This window comes from Medicago truncatula, chromosome 4 (assembly GCF_003473485.1).
Source record: "Medicago truncatula cultivar Jemalong A17 chromosome 4, MtrunA17r5.0-ANR, whole genome shotgun sequence".
Lineage (NCBI taxonomy): Eukaryota > Viridiplantae > Streptophyta > Magnoliopsida > Fabales > Fabaceae > Medicago > Medicago truncatula.
In genome coordinates this window covers 58,047,604-58,070,182 of record NC_053045.1, presented here as the reverse complement: position 1 = coordinate 58,070,182, position 22,579 = coordinate 58,047,604, and the positions used below count along the sequence as shown (strand labels likewise).

At 33.7% G+C, this 22,579-nt stretch overlaps 4 protein-coding genes and 2 long non-coding RNA genes across 7 annotated transcripts; 2 read left to right on the top strand and 4 right to left on the bottom strand.

Moving 5' to 3' along the window:
• Window positions 1-237: 237 nt before the first annotated feature.
• On the top strand, window positions 238-2,941 carry LOC120580008 (uncharacterized). Its single transcript, XR_005645620.1, has 3 exons — window positions 238-422; window positions 2,043-2,422; window positions 2,523-2,941. It is a non-coding gene; the product is annotated as an uncharacterized lncRNA (long non-coding RNA).
• Window positions 2,942-3,032: 91 nt separating this feature from the next.
• Window positions 3,033-4,489, bottom strand: LOC25494094 (J protein JJJ2). Its single transcript, XM_013602828.3, has 4 exons — window positions 4,094-4,489; window positions 3,946-3,997; window positions 3,767-3,834; window positions 3,033-3,659 (listed from the first exon to the last, which is right to left on the bottom strand). The coding sequence occupies exons 1-4, from the start codon at window positions 4,220-4,222 to the stop codon at window positions 3,111-3,113; spliced, it is 798 nt and encodes a 265-aa protein (XP_013458282.1). The 5' UTR covers window positions 4,223-4,489; the 3' UTR covers window positions 3,033-3,110.
• A 4,021-nt stretch (window positions 4,490-8,510) lies between these two features.
• On the bottom strand, window positions 8,511-10,225 carry LOC120580148 (uncharacterized). Of its 2 annotated transcripts, XR_005645824.1 has the most exons (3): window positions 9,133-10,225; window positions 8,975-9,045; window positions 8,511-8,874 (listed from the first exon to the last, which is right to left on the bottom strand). It is a non-coding gene; the product is annotated as an uncharacterized lncRNA (long non-coding RNA). The 2 variants fall into 2 exon arrangements; XR_005645823.1 differs by having other exon boundaries at window positions 8,511-9,045.
• A 696-nt stretch (window positions 10,226-10,921) lies between these two features.
• LOC25494092 (uncharacterized) lies at window positions 10,922-13,614 on the bottom strand. Its single transcript, XM_013602826.3, has 8 exons — window positions 13,366-13,614; window positions 13,151-13,281; window positions 12,977-13,054; window positions 12,713-12,757; window positions 12,564-12,608; window positions 12,369-12,420; window positions 11,970-12,066; window positions 10,922-11,395 (listed from the first exon to the last, which is right to left on the bottom strand). Exons 1-8 carry the CDS (start codon window positions 13,463-13,465, stop codon window positions 11,230-11,232), a joined length of 714 nt encoding a protein of 237 aa, XP_013458280.1. The 5' UTR covers window positions 13,466-13,614; the 3' UTR covers window positions 10,922-11,229.
• A 181-nt stretch (window positions 13,615-13,795) lies between these two features.
• LOC25494091 (probable protein phosphatase 2C 73) lies at window positions 13,796-16,348 on the bottom strand. Its single transcript, XM_013602825.3, has 6 exons — window positions 16,122-16,348; window positions 15,762-16,009; window positions 15,354-15,662; window positions 14,615-14,732; window positions 14,289-14,512; window positions 13,796-14,179 (listed from the first exon to the last, which is right to left on the bottom strand). Exons 2-6 carry the CDS (start codon window positions 16,002-16,004, stop codon window positions 13,985-13,987), a joined length of 1,089 nt encoding a protein of 362 aa, XP_013458279.1. The 5' UTR covers window positions 16,005-16,009; window positions 16,122-16,348; the 3' UTR covers window positions 13,796-13,984.
• Window positions 16,349-18,175: 1,827 nt separating this feature from the next.
• On the top strand, window positions 18,176-18,957 carry LOC25494090 (uncharacterized). Its single transcript, XM_013602824.3, has one exon. It carries the CDS (start codon window positions 18,260-18,262, stop codon window positions 18,797-18,799), a length of 540 nt encoding a protein of 179 aa, XP_013458278.1. The 5' UTR covers window positions 18,176-18,259; the 3' UTR covers window positions 18,800-18,957.
• Window positions 18,958-22,579: the final 3,622 nt, after the last annotated feature.

The window sequence follows — 22,579 nt, the reverse complement described above, 5'->3', positions numbered from 1 at the left end:
TGTTTAGTGTATAAAGTTTAAAATATTTTATTGAGAGATAAATTAAATATAAATCTTTATATTTTTTACGCTTAAAATTTTATTTTTAATTCATATTTTAAGAATTTTTTGGGACAAAAGAATTAAAGAGTTTGCAAATTTTTCTTTAGACAAAAAAAAAATCTAACAACGTCGCATAAAACGACAAACAAACCAAAGACACCTAAAATTCATGTGAAAATCAATAAGATAAATCTTTTCAAGAATTGATTGAATAACGAGAGCCTTTCGGCTTCCAAAAATTGACGAGATGCCGTCCGAAACCAAAGTAAGGAATGAACTGTTACTCGCGCGGCAGGTGTGTTCGAAATAATAGGTGTTGGCGCAACCCACCGTCTCTTAACGGTCATTGGCGAGTTGCCTTTCACCCCCTGACAGGACAGGTTGAGCATTCCTCTATCATCTTTCCTTTATTTATAACTATCTTCCCTCATTTTACTTTCTACTCTTTCCGATGTGGGACTAAGTATGTAAACATGTGATGTTCTGTTTACTTTTTTCTGGTCACACTCATGTCTGGTAGTAACTAACTGGCCATCTAACTAGCACTGACACTTTGGATTAAAGATGTGTTCGGTGGGTGTCCGAGACTATAGCTAGTTAGATGGCCATATACACTCAATGATCCAAATTATAACCGATTTTAAATAGCGGACGTGACAACGGTTTGGGCGGCGTCACAGTCCTTGATACCGTCGAGAATCAGAATCAAATGCAGCTGATGTGACCTCAATTACGGTCGTGTTGTGATTTCAACATCATTAAAACCTGTTATATCGTGTTGCAGCCTAGATCGCGGTTTCAGTTTCACACCCTTTAAGTGTATATATCGCAGTTTTAATCTTTGGCATTTGTTGTATTTGCATTTGAAAGATTTGTGCTAAACATTGTTCACAAGCTGAAAGAGATGAAGTATTCGAAGAGCTTCGTCCTCATTTTCTAAATCTAGCATACAATGCATATGCTGTTCACTTAGTAAAGAAGACGGTTGACAATGCTAATGTTCTGCTTGAAAGAAACAACTGGCAGGCTTTGTCTCTAGTATTCATGTTCATGTTGCTCCTCTTATTCGTCACATGGTTAGATCAGTTGGTATGTAACATAGGTTTGGGCTATAGTTGACACCTGTCAATGGTTTACTGAAGTTATTTTTCAATGGCATACCAGATGAAAGCTTTTCACCTTTCTGAGACCTGCAAATTGACTTGAAGTTTAAATTGAACATGGCTTGTTTAGGATGTGAGAAATACTATCAAGGAAGAATGATGTTTGTGTCTGTGTAATATAAAAGGACATGTCCAATCTGTTATCTCTACAAACTTATATAGGAAGGAAAGATGAAACTTCTGTTCCAACTTCTCTTATCTATCTGTGAACTGCATTAGTTGAATACCTCTCTCGGAGTTTTAAAGTGGAAATATTTGAAGTACTTCTGATGATTGAATTTGACATATAACTCATTCTTCTACTTTATATTCCCTTTTTAGGAAACAAAGAAGATTACAAAGGATTGAAAGGGCACATAGGAAAAATACCTTATCATCAATATGGGTGTATAGTTAGTGATTTGACTATAGCTATGTTTTGTTGCTCAGATATTTATGTTTGGTTATCCTTTTCATTTTTGGTATCAAAGTCTAAATCTTGCATAATGGAGTGGGCACAAAAAAAGATTTGGCCTTCTGGAACTAAGTCAAAATGAAATAATTCATAAATTTGAAAATAGCTGTGTTTGCAAAACATTTGGGGTTAAAGTAAGTCTCACATGCTTGCTTAACATATTTATATGCCTCCACTGTTCCTGGAGTCATTGATGGCAAGTCTATCAATAGTTGCTTGCTTCCCATAAGTAGTTGCCACTTGCTACTCTATTCTTTATCTACTTGTTTAAAATCAATGCGTTTCAGATTTTAAAAGAATCAAGGAACTCCCATTATCAGTTAAAGGGAATCAATCATATTCCCCATAACTTCTAATTCCTCATAACTTAACTTTAATTGCAGGTTATTGTTCGTGAGATTCAATAAAATCCCGAAGGAGCTTGTTTTGGATAAGGTTTCTTCTTTCATACTTCACATATGATATCTACAAGAAATCTAAAACAGCAGCCGATATAATGGCACACATAGGTTTCAACAGGACGATCTGGTGGCATACTGCATCCATTTTTGGATGATAAGATTAATTCTCTCCACAAAGCAATAGCATCTCTTGCAGCAGTGCTTAAGTCAGAAGATTCACAAGAGGAGCACGTCCTTGAAAATTTCTTTTCAAGTCTGACTATTAGAAGAAAACTATAATTTGGATTGCCCCAACTTTGCTTCCATCCTATGGGGGAGGAGGCGTTAAAAGGGAAAAGTGAGTTATGGGCGCATGACCACAGGTAGGTAATTAGCTCGTATATTTTTATCTTTCTTCGGAATCAGGATGCAGAGAACCAATTTCTTATGTTTTATTTTTCTCGGCATTTTTGGAATCATCAGATTCAAAGGTACAGAATCTTGCAGAAAAAGAGCTGCAGCCTTAAGAATCCGACGTCCAGAGAACAAGCAACCCAATAGTTTTCATTTATGCTACACGGAGAAAGAAACTATATCTCAAAAGGAGAGAATTGGTGCACAATATCAGTAGCAAGTGCGCACCTAAACTATTCTCTGGAGTCTGTAATGGGTTTGTTTTCTGGATTTGTAGAAAATGAGTTTAAAGGCGTAAAACTACTGTTATCAAGAAAGCTGCTTTCATTGTTGTTTTAACAACCTAAAAGAACTTCTCCATTTAATTGACATCACCTGAAGTAGTGATCAAATTTTACTCATTTTAAATTGCAGCAATTTCACAATTACTGTAACATAAGGAATGCTACATACCTATTGTACCTTAGGCTTTTAATTTATGTTTTCAAGCTACATCGTTAGCCCATGTTTAAATTAATCATCTTCGCTCCTACGCTTTGAGGTTCGAACAGAATCACATGTATTGTGACAAATTCAAAATGAAAGGTAAATAATCTTTTAAAGAAACAAGAATGAGACAATCATATTGCTTTAATTGAACGTAAAAATGTTCAAAAGCTAATATCTTGATGGTACAAAAGCAAATTGGTTTGTAAACATACTCCTTGATTTGACCTCAAACACAGGCGAGCTATGCTGCGCTCCTCTCTTCTCATTGTGCAGCATACTAGATGTCTGCAAATACCAAAATGCGGAAGGATTCTTGTTAATAAGACCTCTCATATGAGGATAGCCTTGGTACAAGTAGTCAGATGGATTGAAAACAGGCGTTTCTTTCTCAAATCTATGTGACTTGCTTCTATGTAGATAACTATCTGGATTGTAGAGTGGAGATTCATTCCTTGACATTGAATTTACTCTCATACAATTCTCAACCACCTTAGCCTCCTCATTAAATCTCTCTCTAATATCCTTAATATTTCTCCAAAACTTAAAAGATCTTGATTTTGTGATAATATTCCATGCCTTGAAACCTGAACCACTTGAATTGACAGAAACATTGCCTGATGATGTATATGGAATTCTTTTGCACTCAATGCAGAAATTCTTGTACCTCTCGAAGTCGAAAGCTTCTCTCTTTGCTGCATTTGTTAGACATGCATTTGCCTGAGGAAAAATGTGCAGCAGAGGGAAATGAGATTTTGTACCATTGTTACAATACTTGAATAATATAATAGTTAAATAATAGGAAAATAAAATATGACAAAACTAACCTCAGAAACAAGTTTGAAGGCAATTTCAGCTTTTGGATGTTTGTTCTTATCTGGATGAAGTTGTAAGGCTAGAGAAAAAAAAAAAACCAACAAAATTAATATAAAAAACTCATCATAATTCATGATATAGAGATAATGCAGATTTAATTTAACATAATAGTAAAACCAGTTAAACCTACCAAGTTTATGGTATCTTTTGCGTATGGTATTTACTCCTGCATTTTCTTCTACCTATATGAAGATATATGTATGAATGAGAAAGAACCAAAAGAAAAAAGCTACCTAGTTTGCATTGTACCAAAACAAGAAAGGTTGAAAAGAACTTACTCCAAGAATGCAATACCAGTCAATGAAAATTGTCTTGGTTGGAATCCTATGAACACAAGATGCAGAACGTGTAGAAATGGAGCAAATTTCTAACACCAACTTGGCTTTGGAATCTGATTCTTGTCCCATTTTAGAGTTCTGATATGATTATGAGAATGTGAAAGTGAAAGACAAAATATGAACACGGGTTATTACAATACAAATAGTGAATGTGGTTTTGTTTTGTTGGTTTTCAGAAACAAAGGGGGTTTAGCGGTTAGGAAAAAACCAACAACCTTTGCGGAGGAGATTTTTGATACTTGATCAGTTGTTGGTAGGAACAGAAAAGTTTTTTTATTAGAGAGATATTTGGAGAGGTTAACGTTAATCTCTCCAAATGGCATTATTTGTTAAGGATAGCAATTTAGAGATAGGGTGCATTTGGCCTTTTATTAATTTTTTTTTTTTTTTTGTGTAAATTAGATATTTTGTTTACAACTAGCTAGATAAATTATTTCATCGAGCCGTAATAAACGATAAAACTCTCTCTCATAATACTGTTGCATTCTAATAACTGAATCCGAACATAAGACCTCTAGTTAAGTTGAAAGAAGTTCAAACCATCTCATCCACGTGCTATTGAATTTTTTTTTAAGATTTTTTTTTTTTAACTGGATTTAATTCAACTAAAAACCTTCTTTTATATATTTAGATATTAGGTGATATTTGAACTAAATGTTGTTTTGGCCACTCTATACTGCCCCTTATATTTGTTGCAACTAACACCTAAAGTCATATGATTAGGCTGCAAATATAGAACCATCCCAAGTAATTGTGACAATCACATTAGTTCATTCAACTGTTGTTTTCTAAAGAATTTTTAAAAGAATTATCAACCTTTATGATTTTTATGTTTGTTGAACCGGTTTTGTAACACATTTATTAAACCATTTACCTGTTCTTGAGGCTACTTTGTCAACATTTCTCTTTCAAGATCTATTTCTAGTGTTTTTGTTTTATGAGGGCATTGTGGAAAATAAAAAAAAATTAGTAGCCCATATCACATTTATGAAAAGGAAATAAACACCCTCAGTTTGAAGGTACTTGAATGATGATGAAAACCCCTTTTAATTTGAGGCCATAAACCATAGAGTACTAATGCAGATGAAACGTGACGATTAATGGATGAAATTGAAAATATATTGATTGAGTTTTGGGAGTTTGTGCCATTGTGTTAGGTAGATTGCAATATTATATTTGGTACTATATCTTTAAATTCAAAGGGAAATTACCCGTGAATATGTGATGATGGGAGCGTTCGAGCAGGGTATGACCCACTCATATAATGCCCGATTGAAGATTTAAAAAAGTTACTTTGAGTAGTTTAGAAAAATGATCCAATGAATGTCCCTACCTTATTTTGTATCCCTTTATTCAAACGATCACATGATTATCATTCTTTGTTATAAGATACTTCCTCTCATCTTAAATGTAAGAAATTTTTCACTTTATAAGTTCATTTAATAAATAAAGTATGTGGTTCATATTATAGATTACATATATCATTTATTAGATGATGAACCTAAAAGGTGAAAAGTTTGTGACCGGAGGAAGTAATTCATTATAGGACTCTATCACAATGCACTTGAGGGCTGTTTGATTTATTTATCCTATCATGTAAAATACCACATAAATGATAGTTTTCACCTACTAATGCAATGCTCTCTATCTCTGTTTATAAAAGCATTCTTTTTTAAAAAACATATATTTGTCCTTTTTTTTTTTTTTTAACAATAAAAAATAGAATTATATTAACAACAAGAGTCTCATTAGCACAAGACGTGCCACAAAGATTACTTCAGAATTCTGTACAACAACAAAGTATAAAGTAAAGTATGAACAAGAGAGAAATAAATGTTGCGCCGATTCCAAGGCACCGCATCCAGAGACACACAAACCAGCTTCTGATGGAATTACACCTCTATAGATCAGATTCGATTTGGTAGGCAACCGATCTCGAAGAAGCCGCCAAGCAAAGACTGATACCTTCAAAGGAACCTGTCTGTGCCAAATCATCTCCGCAGCCGAGTCCACCATCGGTAAATCTTTAGAAGTCAACACGGCATAAGCCCCCCGAACAAAGTAACCCTGCGAGGGTTCCGGGAGCCACAACCATTGATCTGAAACATTAACAAGCAACGAAACATCAAGCAGAAAAGCCCTACACTCCACTAACAACTCCTCCTCCCACGCCCACAATCTCCGCCTCCACTGCCACGCCTCACCTCCCTCCTCAACACCAAGAGAAAACATATCTGACACTGTAACATATTTATTTTCAAAAAGCTCAAACAACCTACGGAAACGAACACACAAAGGTAACGACCCCAACCAAGTATCAAACCAAAAAAGAGTATCATTTCCATTCCCCACCTTCTTGCTACCACAATCCTTAAACCAATCCCCCCAACACCACCATCCCCATCCCTAATCTTCCCCACCTCCCGCCACCAAGAAGAACAACTCCGGCCCCCAACCTCCAACCTCCCACACACCTCGCCGTAATATATTTGTCCTTAAATAAAAGACATCTTTCAAATTATTAGATGTAGCTATTATTATTTTCAAAACATATTTTAGTTAATAGTATTCATTGGTCTTAGAATATAAAATGTTAACATTTAATTTAGTAATATTTATAAGATGTACCTATTATTTTTTATTTTTTTACAATTCAACTATGAACTATTGAAACAATTTATTTATTTCATTCATTAGTAGATGATGTTTTTTCTACACACTAAGTGAGCACATAGTTTTCCATTATCCATAAGGTTGCAGTAGTAAATTCTCAGCTATAGATGTGAATATCTTGCAAATAAAAGGTTCCATCATTATAATGCGTTTGTTGAGTCTTTAGGTGAAAATGTAACAACAACTATCATTGAAATGATTTTAAGAAGAAAGTTTGTTTGTCCCGGTTGAAGTTGATTTTAGCCCCAAATTCTCAAACAGCTTAAAACCTTTTCCAATTTCCCAAGTTGGGATAAACGGTTTTCTCCTCATCAATTTTTAGTTGGAGTTAACTATATATAGATTCCATACAAGACAGAGATTTGTAAAATTCAACTATTGAAGCAATTTATTTATTAAGCGTTATTATTGAGAAACACCCCAACTCCACAATCGAATAAATATTAAATTTGAAGAGTTTATAAAAAGCAATAAGAATGAGTTCGGTAGTTTTTTTTTAGTAGGGACATTTACATTGTATATGTATGGTCGGGGTTTAAACAGTGGATTATCCACTTATCTAATAAGTATGATATTAGAACTTACACATCAAATGTATGATGTGTATTTTTTTTGTTGATAGTAATATTTTTTTTGGGTTAAATATGTTTTTTGTGTTTTGAAATATATCAATTTTTTGTTTTAATCTCTAATTTTTTTTTCCTACTTTTAATTTTTCAAAAATTTTCCATCATCATTTTTGGTCACTGTTCATGTGTAGAATTCATACTTTTGAATGAAAAATTCTAAGAATGTTTAGAATATTATTAGATTATCTCCCAAAAAAATTTAGATAATTTTAACGAATCATTAATTAAATATGACTTTTTTTTTTTTTTACGCTTAAAATTTTATATATGGAGTATTTGGCCCAAAGGTCAAGAATCTCATTTAGTGTTTGTGTCGCAGATACTTCCCAACGCGTGCACGACTTCTAGATAAAGGTATAAATTGTTCATCTAATTGTGTGAGCTGTGATGCTAATTATGAAGATATAGTCCGAATAATTTTTGAATGCCCCTTAGCTATTCAACTCATGTGTGGCAAGCTAGTGGGGTTATGTTGTGAAGAGGTAAGGTAAATAAGGCCGAAAGCGCATCAATAACTATTTTCTTGTTATTGCAACAACCACAAGAAGATTATATGGAACATTTGGAAGCACATGAATATGAAATTATGACAGAATGTGACGGAGAACAACATTTTTATTTTTTTGGAGATAGCTTTTCACTTACTCGTTGATTGGAGGAATATAGCCAATACTATTCATTCACGTCCCTGTTACCATTAGCGCTGCAACCGCGAGTGGTGATCTGGACAATGGCCGTTGGAAAAAAATCAAAATGTGCATCCGTGATGAGGATAGAATTTTAGTATAGAATTTTAGTCTCCGTTAAATTTAAATTTGTTTAACTTTCTTTAAACTTCAGAAAATTTCGAATGATTTATAAAAAATTCCTCTGTACTTGACAAAAAAAATTCCTATTAATTTTATCTTGAGTTTTTTAATCTTGAATTTTTCAAAAGTTAAAAAATTCTAATTTTTTGCGAAATGTTTTCAATAAAGTTCTGATAAGATTGGCCTGACCAGGGATTCGAACTCTAACCACTAAGCTATTACACAAAAAAAAAAAAAACAAGACAATAGAGCATGAAACAAGTTATTATAAATAGGCTTAATATATCATTTGGTCCCTTAACTTATTTTCAGTTTTCAATTTGGTCCCTTAACTTATTTTCAGTTTTTAATTTGGTCCCTTAACTATTAAACGTTTCAAATTGGTCCTTTATCTTCTTTTCATCATTCAATTTGGCCCTATTTTATTTATTTTAACCCTCAAGAAAAGGAGACCGTTGGATAGATGAGGTCTATCAGATCTAACTGTGTATCACCAACACGTGATTTATTTTACTTTTCTTCATCTTCTTCCCTCATCTTCATCTTCATACATCATTCATCAATCTTCATCATCTTCAACTTTTTTTGTTCTTTAAAAAATTCATCATTTCTACTTCAACAAAAACCACAAAATCAAACATTTAAATTTAAAATTAACACCAATTCGATAAGCAAACTGAATTATTAATACAAATTAGGCAAACACTTACAGCAGGAAATACAAATTCCATCTTGGCACTGATCCAAAGAAATCCAACGAACAGAACAAGAGAAAACAAACCTAATTTTTTTTTGCTAATAAAGTCAAATCTCCATCATAAGGAACAAGAAAAAAAACAAATACAAATTAACAAAGACAGTAACCAACCATTGCATCGATAATGAAGACGAGTAGAATCAGAGAGAACAACACCAGGAACAAGTTTTCCAGGGAGAATGGATCCAACAATGGCCAAGTAAGTAAAAAAATCCCACGAGTAAAACAACCTGACCCAGATTCGTAAAATGCAAAAAGAAATGAAATTGATGATTGAATTGTAATAAATCATTGAATTAAAGAAATGGGTTGTGAGTAGTTTGGACTAACAGAGTTCCATGATGGACTTAGAACGGGAATGAGAAAATCCAGATCCATGTGTGAAACTATGCAGTTTTCAGTGAGTATAAGATAGTGTGACTTTGATTTGATTTAACATCAGGTTGAGAATGCTATGCTATGTTGCATAGAGTGACAAGAACTTAGGTAACAGTGAGTGTTCAAGATGGAATTCTCCGAATCGTTTGATGAGGATTTTGTAGCCGTTGGATTTTATCTGAAAAGGAGGAAGACAATGGTCTTAATTATAAATTTAAATGTTTGATTTTGTAGTTTTTGTTGAAATTAAAATGATGAATTTTTGAAAGAACAAAAAAAAGTTGAAGATGATGAAGATTGATGAAGGTTGTATGAAGATGAAGTTGAGGAAAGAAGATGACGAAAAGTAAAATAAATCATGTGTTGGTGCTACACAGTTAGATCTGATAGACCTCATCTATCCAACGGTCTCATTTTCTTGAGGGTTAAAATGAATAAAATAGGGTCAAATTGAATGACAGAAAGAAGATAAAAGACCAATTTGAAATGTTTAATAATTAAAAGACCAAATTAAAAACTAAAAATAAATTAAAAACCAACTGATGTATTAAGCCTTATAAATAAAATGCCACAAAAGAAAAAGGTTAGTAGGAAATAAAAATTAATAATAAATAATTGGAAAGTATTGATCGAGAGCCTCTCCAAAAAGGAGAAGCTTCCAAAAATTGACGAGCTAGTCCCAGACCAAAGTAGGGCAGGACCAGTCGTACGAATTACATGTGTGTTCGTAATTATAGGCGTTGGCACAACTAGTCATCACTTAACGATCATTGACCAGTTGCCTTTCACCCCCTGACAGGACAGGTTAATCGCTTCCGTAGTAGGTTCGATTTATTTATAAGCTTGTTCCCTCCTCTTATTCTAAAACCCAACCGATGTGGGACTTATACTTTATACTTAGGAGAATAAATCACTATATGTGCATCAATAATAGCTTGGTTATGTTGCCAAAATTCATGCCCTTTTTATGTACCTTTGAGCTCCTGCTACATGATCAATGAGTTTAATGAAAAGAGAGTGGTAAACTCCACTAAAGGATTTGCATGTTCTGTTATGTCATTATGGTAAGATCCATAGAATTCTTTGTCTAGATGAGGACTGGAGTCATACTTAAAAAATGATGCTGATAATGGTTTATATGTTGTCTTGATGACAAAGTAATTGAGCTTGGATATTTGACAGGATGAAACTGGACTCGGTGCAGTGTGCAGGAAGGTCTGCATCAACAGAGCACATTCTCTATGTAGCTTGCTGCTTTACTTATTGGTGATGCATATTATTAGTATTCAAAGCCTTGTATAGAAAAATTAGTCTTAATGCAAAAAATCAAGCCTGTATCATTTGATTTTTGTAAGCCTAATCAAGCCTTAATGGAAAATAATGAGGACGCCTCCGCCCCTTGCAATCTTAAGTTTAATCCACAAATTACTTTTCACTTGATCATCAACAGCCTATGTCCCAAGTAAGAGGGGCTTTTGTTTGGTTAGTGATCTCACAATTTATCTAGTGAAAACAATAAGGAAAGTTTACTCCAAATAAGAGGAGATTTTGTTTGAATAGATTTTGGTTTACATATTACAACCAATAAGGAAAGTTCACAATTTTTGAATCTATACATAGTTTCTTTTCATGCTAGGTCTTTGCACCGTGCGACCACCATAGATGATGCATACATACATCAATATCGGACACGTATCTGATACAATCTGTGCAAAGAATGCAATTATCAATACTTCACACATTGAAAGTACATGAGGATAATCAAATTCAGAAATGGAAAACCCCGTAGGTTAGAGCCTTGATGACAAGTGTATCGACTATTGGATCTGATCAACCTCCGTAACGTGTTTTTAAAGATTCAGGAGGCTCTTCATCCATGATGCTTGTGCCCATTTTCTCAAAGTACTTGCGAATTGTTGTTTCGCGATCAGCAATGAAGGTATGGTCCAAGAAGTTACTGTAAGCTTCATCACCTAAGCTTTTTGCTGCCAGGACACTGCAATAACTCATTACCATTAGTTAATTTTACAAAATAATTGTTCAGATTATTGCAGTCATAAGCTAGTTTCATTGAAATCTTTCTACTGATGTAAAAGATGGAAGACCTAAATGACTCATAAAGTTGTGTGCGCTAGATAACTGAGATATTCAACCCTCTTTCCTGAATTAAGGACTAAACAACATTCAAATCCTTCAACACGACTTCGATATTACGATCACAAAGCCAAATCATGAAAAGACAATGAGTAGATACTAATACTAATTAGGAATAATAATCATATTCAAAGTTGGTTACAATTAAATGATCTGATCTCCCCCAATCTTCAGAGAAATGTTTGTGTGCAAACCCATAGAAGATGTATCAGGAATTAGTTTGATCATCAGATGCTCAATTCCCTTGTCACATTTCCATGTCAATCTATTTTTACTTACTTTTTATAAATAATAGTAATTTATACCTCAAAATCTGCTTTTCAAGCATAGCTTATTAACACACTTTTCGAAAAATGAATATAAACCTCAGAAGCAATTAATTTTGTATTATTACTGAAATTTAGAAGACTACTGACCAGTGTCGAAGATAAACACGACATGGTAACGCGTCATCACGCCAAATCTTATGGATATTGTATTCCCCATATTGTTTAAAATATATTTCCCTTCCCTCTGCAAGAAAGAAAAAAACACAGAAGGCACAGCTATAATGTATTATTATAGTTTATAAACCGTTCTGACAACTGATTAGGAGCAGCATGGGAAATATAATGCATGTTATCATAAGTATGCTTGCAAATTTTTGTGCTTATATATTCACTTGTGTCAGTACTCAGAAAAGAACCAACAATCCCCTTCATGGTAATTTGTATAAAAAAATGTAAGGAATTGGTTGCGAAAGTGAAGATGCAAGTTTTTATTATGTAATCAAGTTTCACACAAACTAATGTAATAATAATTAGTTGGAACATTACCACAACATTTAAATTTAAAGAATTCCTCATCAGTGTAAGATGCACATAGGACCTGCAGCGAAGAAACCACAATATCATCAAACTAAAAAAACCATCATATCTTACAATTAATTCTAACCAGCAGGAAAATCAATTTACTTAATTTATGAATAGGAAAATAGCTACAAATGTAACATTTGAATTAACATAACATACTGCTGGACTGGTAAATGGCACCCCATCTAGTGATTCAGGGAAAACCTGACAATATAAATAATAATTATCAGATTATATTTGGAACTCTTGCAGCAGATATGTTTGGATTAAATTTCATATTTTTGCTCATAAAAAGAAAGACAACTCACAGATAAAAAGCGATATTCGCGCTCTCTTTTGATAAATGCTGGAATCTGTCTTCATAATTAATTGGATACATAAAAAAAAAAAAAAGAGTTATTATTTCTTTTTTTATAAATAAATTGATAAAAAGTATTGATTTACCATGTAGATAATTGTGAAGATATTTTAAGAACAAGTAGAACAAATTGATATAATGATGATTGATGAGATATGATTGAATTGGATGCATTAGCAAAAGTTTTTACAGCATAAGTTACAAAAAACGATACCTCTGATTTCTTAATATCAAAAACAGTAATTATAATGGTTTCACCTTGACAAGGTTCAACAGAGAGGCCAGCAACTTCCTGCAAAGAAAATAAACCCAATTATTAACTAAATTCCCTTGCTCAATAACTAAAAATAATAAGTAGAAAGGAGAAGGAAAAGAGACATCACATCACCTGAGTTTTGAGGTTGGCTATGCCATGATTAAAAAAGAAGGCTCCTACAACCGAGAAGAGACGGCGAAAACCAGTTAACCTGGCGGTTCGGAAGTTAATTAGGTGAGGAAACGTGCTTCTAGCACTTTTCTCTGTCAAAGGGTTAGAGTTAGTTTAAGAGAGTGATGATTGAATAATTCTTTATAGGAAAGTTAGTTAATTAGTTAGTTAGTTACCGGAGAGGAGAGAACCGTAGCCGCATATGGAGATGTAACCATCAACGTCACCGTCACCGTGTAGGGAGGCCAAAGCCAAGAGATCAGAGGAAACGCCCATCACAACTCAACAAACAAAGCAGCTTAGACTTAGCTAGCTACTATGTTTTGTTGGCTATGATTGGTTCAGTTGATTGGCGCAAACAAAAATCACAGTTTCATTCCTTTTTATACATGAGACTGCACATTGCCAACCTCACAATCCACGTCCTTTTTTTATTGGCCTAAAGTATGGGCGTTACCCTTTCTTTGAAATGATTGATTTGATACCCTTAGGGGTATATGTGCACATTCAATGAATATGTGTATATCAGTATGGGGTCTTCGATTATTTTTGTAAAAAATAAAATGTTCAACTGTCACACAAATTATTCATTACCTTCCCCACATGTAATGGTCCATATGATTTTCTCTGAATTTCATTTTAAGAAGGTATATAGCCTGTAACGGCTGGAACTGTCACAGCATATAGGAGTGAGTCTCATAATTCATTTACATTTTAAATAGTAGTGTCTAAGAGAATATAGATACAACAAATCTGTGTCATATATAAGGAAGCAATTAACAATTCTTCTTAATCTTAATCAAAAGCTTTAGTGTGTGGGAGTTGATGAAAGAAGAGACAAATTGCTGACATATCATCCATTGCAATACCACTTCTCTTTCTTTTCCATTCACGTATGGCATATTTCACAAGCCTTTCACCTGCTTTTTCTTTATGTGCTGCTGCACAAACAATCTTCACTGCCTCTTCGTTGGATACAACATCCCACACCTAAGACATAACCAAAATATTAATTAAATACTTCAAAAATTTAAAAAGATAAATAGTTTTTTTTTTTTTTAACATGTGTTACGCTCACTCTATAAAAAAAGAAACATACCCCATCTGTTGCTAAGATGATAAATTGATCCCCAGTGGTAAGTTTTCTATGTGTCACATCTGGCACTGAGATTAGACCATAGTCCTTCATACAATAGTCACCAAAGGCTCTAGATATTGCTAATCCTGGTGTTTTACCATTTGGCATCCACACCCTATACACTCCTGGTTCATCTTTCATACAAAATACACGTCCTTTTGATTCTTTTATGCGTTCTGCCTCATCTGAAATCAACAAATATTACAACACTCAAATTTCTTGAACAAATACAGTTACTTTTTACACAAGTGTGTGTGTGTGTAATGTAAGACAAAGATAAATCTCACTTGGTAAATTTGGTTTGAAGTCAGTGGTAAGCTGCAGTGGAAATAATGTACCATCCTCTGAAGTGGTTGCTAACACAAGTCTTGAATCACCCACATTTGCTATAATAAGGTTTTCACCCTGAAATATTCATGACAAATATTTCAGAGTTAATTGAATTCAAATTTTCTTTAGAGTTCGTTGTATAGTTAGTATACTTTTGTTTAGGTAGAGACTGAACCATGATCTATGTATGTACTCGAGTAATCAAACACTAGATGGTGTCGATTCATAGTTCCATTGGTTGAATCATTCAATTCAACTTGAGTTTTGAAATAGTTACCAAGTAAAAATTAAGATACTTATAGCATCTAGCAAATTATAGCGAAACTCATGAAACGATCTTTTGTAGCTTTGGCATATTCATGCATTGTGTTGTCTTTTGGACGTATATTGAACTTATATTTAGAAGCTCTAGACTCCAATTCATTGAAACATGTTTTTTTTTAACATGACAAATATTAATATTGTTAGTTTTATCTTATGTTAAAGGTGAGGATCAAATCATCAATCTCCTTATCACACAACCACGTAAGTCCCCACCCTAAGCACCAAGTTAGAGATAAAATTACCGGTATAGTTTTACATTCTTACTAGTATCGAACTACTACTCTACTCTCGGGACACTGAAGTTGGCAATGCTGCAGTAATAATTGAACATTGACCAAGTTGTAGGACCAACATTTTCAAGATTCAAATTACCTGTTTGATGATTGTCAAAGCTGTAGTGCCACTTTGAAATGAATCAATCCCAGTGTGCAGCTTCAAATCTTGGTCAACAGCAGCAAAAGTTTTTATGTAGGATTGCTTCCATAGGTCTAAACCATGAATATTTTTGTCACCTTCCATCTTTAAATCTAGGTCAATTGATGCTGCAGCCAGATTTTTTTGCCAATTGCATAGCAAAATAGCTGGTATTAATTTCCTAACCCTTTTGGCTACAAAATGTCCCCAAGGACCATGCCCATCAAAAACTCCACAAAACATCATGTCTTGTTGGCATCCAAATTCCTAGCATCAGCAACAAATTAATTACAACATTATAATAATTCCTACATTAATCTAATCTATAACACAACACAGTATATAAATTTTTTCCAGATTGCATACCTCCCAAACAATAAGACGATCTTGGTTGACTCCTTTTTGGCCTCTATGTGTAAAAACAGAAACAAAACTATTATCCTTGTTGGCCTTAACAACTCCAGAGGAACTCAATAACAATTCATTCTTTCTTGCTTCCTTTGCCAATTCTTCCACAGCTTTCCTTGCATCATCCTTTCGAAAATTCTTCTCTTTCTTGATCGACATAGTTCTTGCCAATCCGTTGACAAAAGATGGGAAATGAACCATGATAACTGCATGCCAATTATTGTTTTAGAAATTAACACACTCAACATATATATAGTTCTAAGTTCATATATGCAATGAAAATTTTAGCTTAGTAAAGGAAATAATGATATACAAGACCTTGATATTCGATGAAGAAAAATAACTCAAGTTATTTATATTCCTTGAGTTATGGAATCACACCACCTGCAAATCCTATAGCCACAGGAAACGTGAAATGAATGGTAAATAGTAAGTATGCTACTAATCCTACTATATACTCTCTACATACAAAGTTTAAGCACAATTCTTTATTGTAAAAGTATATTTCTAATGTGGTGTCATTCTCATCTTTGCTTTGGCCACCAATCACCATAAGATAAATGTAACAGGTGAGGTGGGCTTGTTTGACAATGAAAGGTGATTAAACGTCATAATAACCATTTGACTCACAATTATGGGGTCTAGTTAGTAATTAGGCTGCAAATAAACAAATTAGAATTTGCATAGTAACAGTTTGTATACCAAGAAATGACCAAAAAAATAAAGCAAGAGTATTTCATAACTTCGTTAAAACAACAACAACTGACCAAATTAATGAATTAAAAAAGTTATGATAAAAAAATGACAATTACTCTTCGTACAAGGTCAGTGATTAACAACTGCTGCAATATCAAAATTGACAAGGACATAATTAATTATCTAACTTGTTTCTGTGGATGGAATTCAATTGTAGTTTTGTGGTTATCTTTAAATAAAGTGATCATCAAGCTTTTTTAATTTATCTTTCTTCTGGTAAATATCTCCAATATTTGATTAATGATTAAACACGTACTATTCAAACATAATGAACATTTTAATAACAAGACCTAATCTATGGAGATAATTTTAATAACACGGCCAAGAGTAGAATATACCAAACACTGGGCTAAAGCTCGCCCAGCTGTTTCTTTGTAGGACCCTATAGGGTGTATAGGGTCAAACACGTGGAAATGTGTAGGATGTAAAAAATAAAGTGGACATTTACGAGATTAGTTAATTACAAAGCAAATATTTATGAATATAAAGTTGCTTTGGATGGGGGCATTACTTCAAGATAATAATGTTCATAATGTTCTAAAGTAAAAGGAAATGGCGAGAAATGATAGGGGTATAATAGAATAAAGGTCACGTTATAAAAGGAAATTATTATTATAAAAGGAAACTGTTTTTTACTTTATTATAAATTAATTACACAATTTCAATACATTAATTACTATATAAATTTCTTTTTCATATCCTTAATCAGTGCACCAGGGGCGCCGGTTTGCATTTCCCTAGAATAATAAAACATGTCTAAAAGTAACTCAATTGATAAAAATGTTGAAATTGTTAGGTCGGATATTGTAACCAATCTGAACCTTGATCATTTCACTTGTATGTGTAAGTTTTAATAATTATTTATCACTTTGTCTATCTATAAAAAAAAATGATAATTATCCAATTTTACATTAAATTCTAACATTGTTTAAATAAAGTTCACAAATCTTTAACTCATTTGGAAAAAAAATATGAAAATGTCAGACCGAACAATATGATTGGAATTTGAATTTAGACTTCTCCATTTATGTGTGTTAGTTTTTAATTATTATTGTCATTCTATTGTCAAAATAAGGGTTTGAATTTTCTAAACCATTATGAGAGAGAGAGAGAGAGAGAGAGTTAAAAAACATGTGACAATGGAGAGGATTAGCATTCTGCACATGAGAAAAATGTAGAGGATTTCGTGAGAGAGAGAGTAGTAAGGAATATCTCAAGTAGATAACAAATGTCCTTTAGTGAGACATGGATACAAAAAAAAATTGATAGTGAGTCACACACCACTTATTATTTAGTATTTACTATATTTTTGAATAACTAGATTTTGTTATTTGTTTGAAGTTTGAAGCTGAAAAAAATAGGTTTGTGGGAGAAATGACTGTGTTTTATGGAAAAGTGATTTACTGTCATTGGAACATTTAGTTAATGGTAGTTAGTTAATTGTTATGAGGCATTTATGTACTATTTTTGAGGTGTTAAAAAGCAATTTTTGTTTCCAAAACTTGTGAGTAACTCCAAAGGACCGCAGTGAGGCCCATAAGCCCAAATGATGTCATGGTCAACCCGACACGTCATCGTTTTTGTGAAACTTGTAGCCTCAACATTCTTCTATAACCAAATGTATTTGTCTTTCGCTTCTCATCTTCAGCTGAAAAAAACATAACAAAAACCAATACAAACTTTGCGTGAGATTCACGACGATGATGATGATGATGATCGCCGACACCGTCACCGCCGCCAAAAGTCTCTGCATCCTTCGCGCCTATCAATTTTCCATCGCCGATCCATCTTCCGATCAGATCTCAGCAATGATTCATCCTTGCGATGCAGTGGCTCCGCCGCCGGTCAAACCTAGCACACGTAGGATACCACGTCGGACGCTTACCCGGAGGAAACGACGAACAAGACGGAAGTTGTCGGGCGATGATAACGGAGGTGAGGGGTTATTCTTTGGTGATGGCGGTGACGGTATTTTCGGTGGTGGTGGTGGTTTTGGAGGAGGAGGAGGAGGAGGTGGTGATTGGAATTTTAATAGATTTGGAGAGGGAGAGAATTGGGATGAACATTCGTCGTCGTTGCAGGATCCAGCTTTTGATTTCGTTTATCGGGTGTTGTCGTGGATTATGTTATCGAATTGTTTGCATTTTGCAGTTAAAAAGATTGTGAGAATTATTGCAGATGGATCTATTGTTGATTCTGATAGGGAAAAGGTTCCAGCTAGATTGGCTCCAATTTGCTGATTTCGTTGGTACTTTCTGTTCCATTCATCAATGCTTTGTCATGATCTGTGAATGCTCATTGTAGGATTGTATTTATTTTATATGAATTGGGAAATTACTGTAAAAATATTGTACATAATTAATCATCCAATAAATAAATATCTTTTATGGTTGCATTACTTTGTTTGTTTGTTTGGGTATATATATACTACAGGATTGAGCAGTTGCTGGCGGAGAATACTCGTTACAAATTCTTTGATTTGAAGTTATAGCGTTTTTAGACGGGTAAATTAATGCTAGTTTATAGGAAGCAATTTGCTTCTATGTTCAATTATTAATCATTACGATATCATTTGGGTTTGTTAGTTTATGTAGTAGTATTGTGTGCAAGGCATTCCCTTCTATGAGTATTTTCTGTCCTATGTTTTAGAGGATAATACCAAAAGCAAATAGGTAAGAGATTTTGGGAATTTCCTTCGAAGTAGGTTCTCAATCTTGTGAGTAATGATCACATGACTCTTCGACATCCTCTGGTGTTTTTGTTGGTTGCTATAGTATGCTTTGCTTGTCAACCTTATGTATGGGATTTTTTATTTTTTTTTGTATGTTTGAAGCCACATTATTGCAACTCATTGTGCTTTTTGTTCTGCTCTTTGGGGTGTTTCTGTTTTGTTCGTTATAATTCTTTCACTCTGTCATTCCAATGGTATTAGTCATTATTCTCCCTATATTATTATGAAATAAACCTTCAATTTGATCTCTGAATTATTATTCTCCCTCCTATTTGGTCCTTGAGCTTGAACTATAGAAAAGTGGTAGTTTGATTAAGGGTAGTTTAAGGATTACTCATCACATTTCTTTCATTTAGAGACCAAATAGGAGACATAATGATAGTTTATGGATCAAATTGAAGGTTTATTTGTTTTTTATGCTTGCTCGCAAATGCTTCTTGTTGACTTGTGTCGAAAAGGGGGAACTGGATTCTATTTTTGCTTTTGCTTAGCTCTCTAGGCTGGTCTTTCAAGTCTTAAAACATTCCATAGCAGTAAAAGTGATAAGTATCACCCTAGTAACAAATGCAATGATTCTAGATATGATTAATGGTTTTGGAGAAATGATAAGTTTCACCGTGGTAACAAATTCAAAGATTCTAGATTTGATTAATGATTTTACATGGTCAAAATTGTGTAATTGTTTTACAGCAGTTGTGGAAGTTATTCGCTATGTAATGTATGTTATCCCCCTTCCCTTCTTGAACCAAATGAGGTGATGACTCTCCCTCTTTCTGTTGCGTTTCTATCTATTTTCTTTGCTAAATCACTTTTACCAAACACAGTGTTTATGAGTGTTGTATCACTGGATAAATATTTTGTTCTATCAGTGTAGTTGACAAATTTGTTTGCCTGGTATTTACGGTGATGGTTACTGTTAGCTTGACTTATGTTTTTTAGCTCATATTTTGCTTAGTTTCAAGTCGTCTCAGGCGATTTACTTGTTGATAGCATACAATCAAGCATGAACAAAGAATGGTTTGAAAGCAAGCTCTTATGATAAGCTAGCGTGTCTTAAAAACATTAACAGGACATAGGAACGAGAACAAGTTAGTATCAAGTAGAAAAGTAAATGTGTAGTACCAATAAATAAAATAAATAAGAGATTGTGAAGTTGCTCAAGCCTTCCGGGATAATCGTATTCAGTCTGATAAATGGAGCAAAATCTTCAATTTAGGTCTCTACTCTTTGCTTGATTGCAACTTATCTAATGATGATTTGGGAATGAACTCTACCAACAGGTCTATCTTATTTGGTGGTGTTGTTAGATATTTAGAACCAAGTCAAAATCATTCAACTATAAATTTTAACCGATTCGAACATAATCTAGCGTGGCTTCGAAATTCAATTAACGATTTTTACATTAAAATAAACAAGGTATCAATATCAAACAACATGAATATCCACGAGGGATTACATTTACTAGTCTTCTTGGTCAAGCTGAGGATTTTGCGTATCTAATTTTTGGGTGCGTAAAGTTGACTTGGTATTGTATGACGCTTTGGAGATTATGGGAGAAAAGATATACGCTTTCGGAAGGTGCAACTTAAGTCTGAAGAATAATCTCAGCCTCAGGGTGGAAGATATAAGCTTTGTTTGATGATGTGCACGACGAAATCTGATAATTCAGAATATGGTTATATTTTTTCCATTTATAGGGCCCTGTTATCATTGAAAGGTAACTTTCAAGTTGTTTTTATTATACAAAGGGGTAAAGTGACAGACAGTGTCCATACTCTCGCAAAGAAAGAGATTTACCATTTATGTTATTTCCGACGTTTTTAACTTCTTTTGTTTTCCTTTGATTAATCTCCTGGAAGTAATCTCATTCAACCATGTATTAACTAAGTTGAGGAAGTCTAAAACCTTCTGCTATGGTCTCCATGAATTAACTCTCCTCAGTGTATTTGGAGCATGTTTTTTCTCTCATGAAACTCCTTGTTTTGGCTTGCGTCAAAAAAGGAGGTGAGAGAGAAGGTGAGTGCTAGCTTTTCCATCTTTTAGCTCCCAAACTCACCAAAAGATTAAAACCCCATTGGTTCATTCAACACATAATTAAAACCTTCAATTTTCGCTTTTAGCCAACACCAAACCATAATCTTCACATTCTTAATCAACTGGTCAAACTAGTTTTGGTGTAAATGATCTGGTTTCTCAATTTCCAAATTGCCCAAGTAAAACAAACCATATTATTACCAATCCTATACTCGATGCAATAACTCTGCTGCTATCTATCTGAAGGATATCTATCTATCTATTTATTATTAATACTATACCAATTTCATACACTATTAAGGAGAATTCACTTCAATTTGAATAATCAAATTCACACATAAATTCAAAATGTAAATCAAGTTGCAGAACAAATGAAAACCACTCATAGTCAAAGATGTACAATACACTGTGCAGAACAAGTAACTTCAACACGCCATAATTTTTGTATAAAAAATCAACAATTGTGAACGAGAACCGGTAGTAAATGAAGACTACTCATAGTCAAAGATATACAACTGTGAATGAGAACCGGTAGTAAACAGGGAAATATGCATAGTTGAGGAAGACAAGACCCATCTCCCATCTGTGAACACGAGATAAAAATATAATCAATTTCATCTTGAACCAATTGCTCTGAAATCAATTCTACGCATTACTAGGAATCCGGGCAAAGAGGAGAATCATTTACGAGTAAAACCTAGTATCGATTTCTCTTAAACAAGAACCATTATAAAGAGGGAAAATGAAGAGAAAAAAGAAAAGAAAAATGCATTGTATTAGATGGAGAGACACAATGGTTGCAAACGCGAGACGACTAGAGAGGAAGAGCAACGCAAGACAAATAAGATAGAATTAATGATATGGTTAGTTTATCATATCCTATAGGTGCATCAAACAATAGACTTGAGTAGGATATGATAATCTCCTAATCTTGGCCACCAAACGGGCCCTTGCCTCCAAGTGTTTTGACTTTTGAGAACATAAGCGTGTCTAAATAACAAACCACAAAACTCAAATGGTTTGGGCAGCATTCTCATGCACACATGATTTGTGTTCCTGGTACTAGAGGTACTTTGACATAGGGCAGCTACATACCACTTCTACTCAAACGTATATTAGTCTTTTATGACTAACGGAAACGGGTTACACAATTCCCGTATAGATGTTTTATGTAATAGATCATTTCAAATAGGATTTTATATCAGACATCAGTGACAAATTAAACCCACGACTACCTCTCACTTCTCCATCAAAT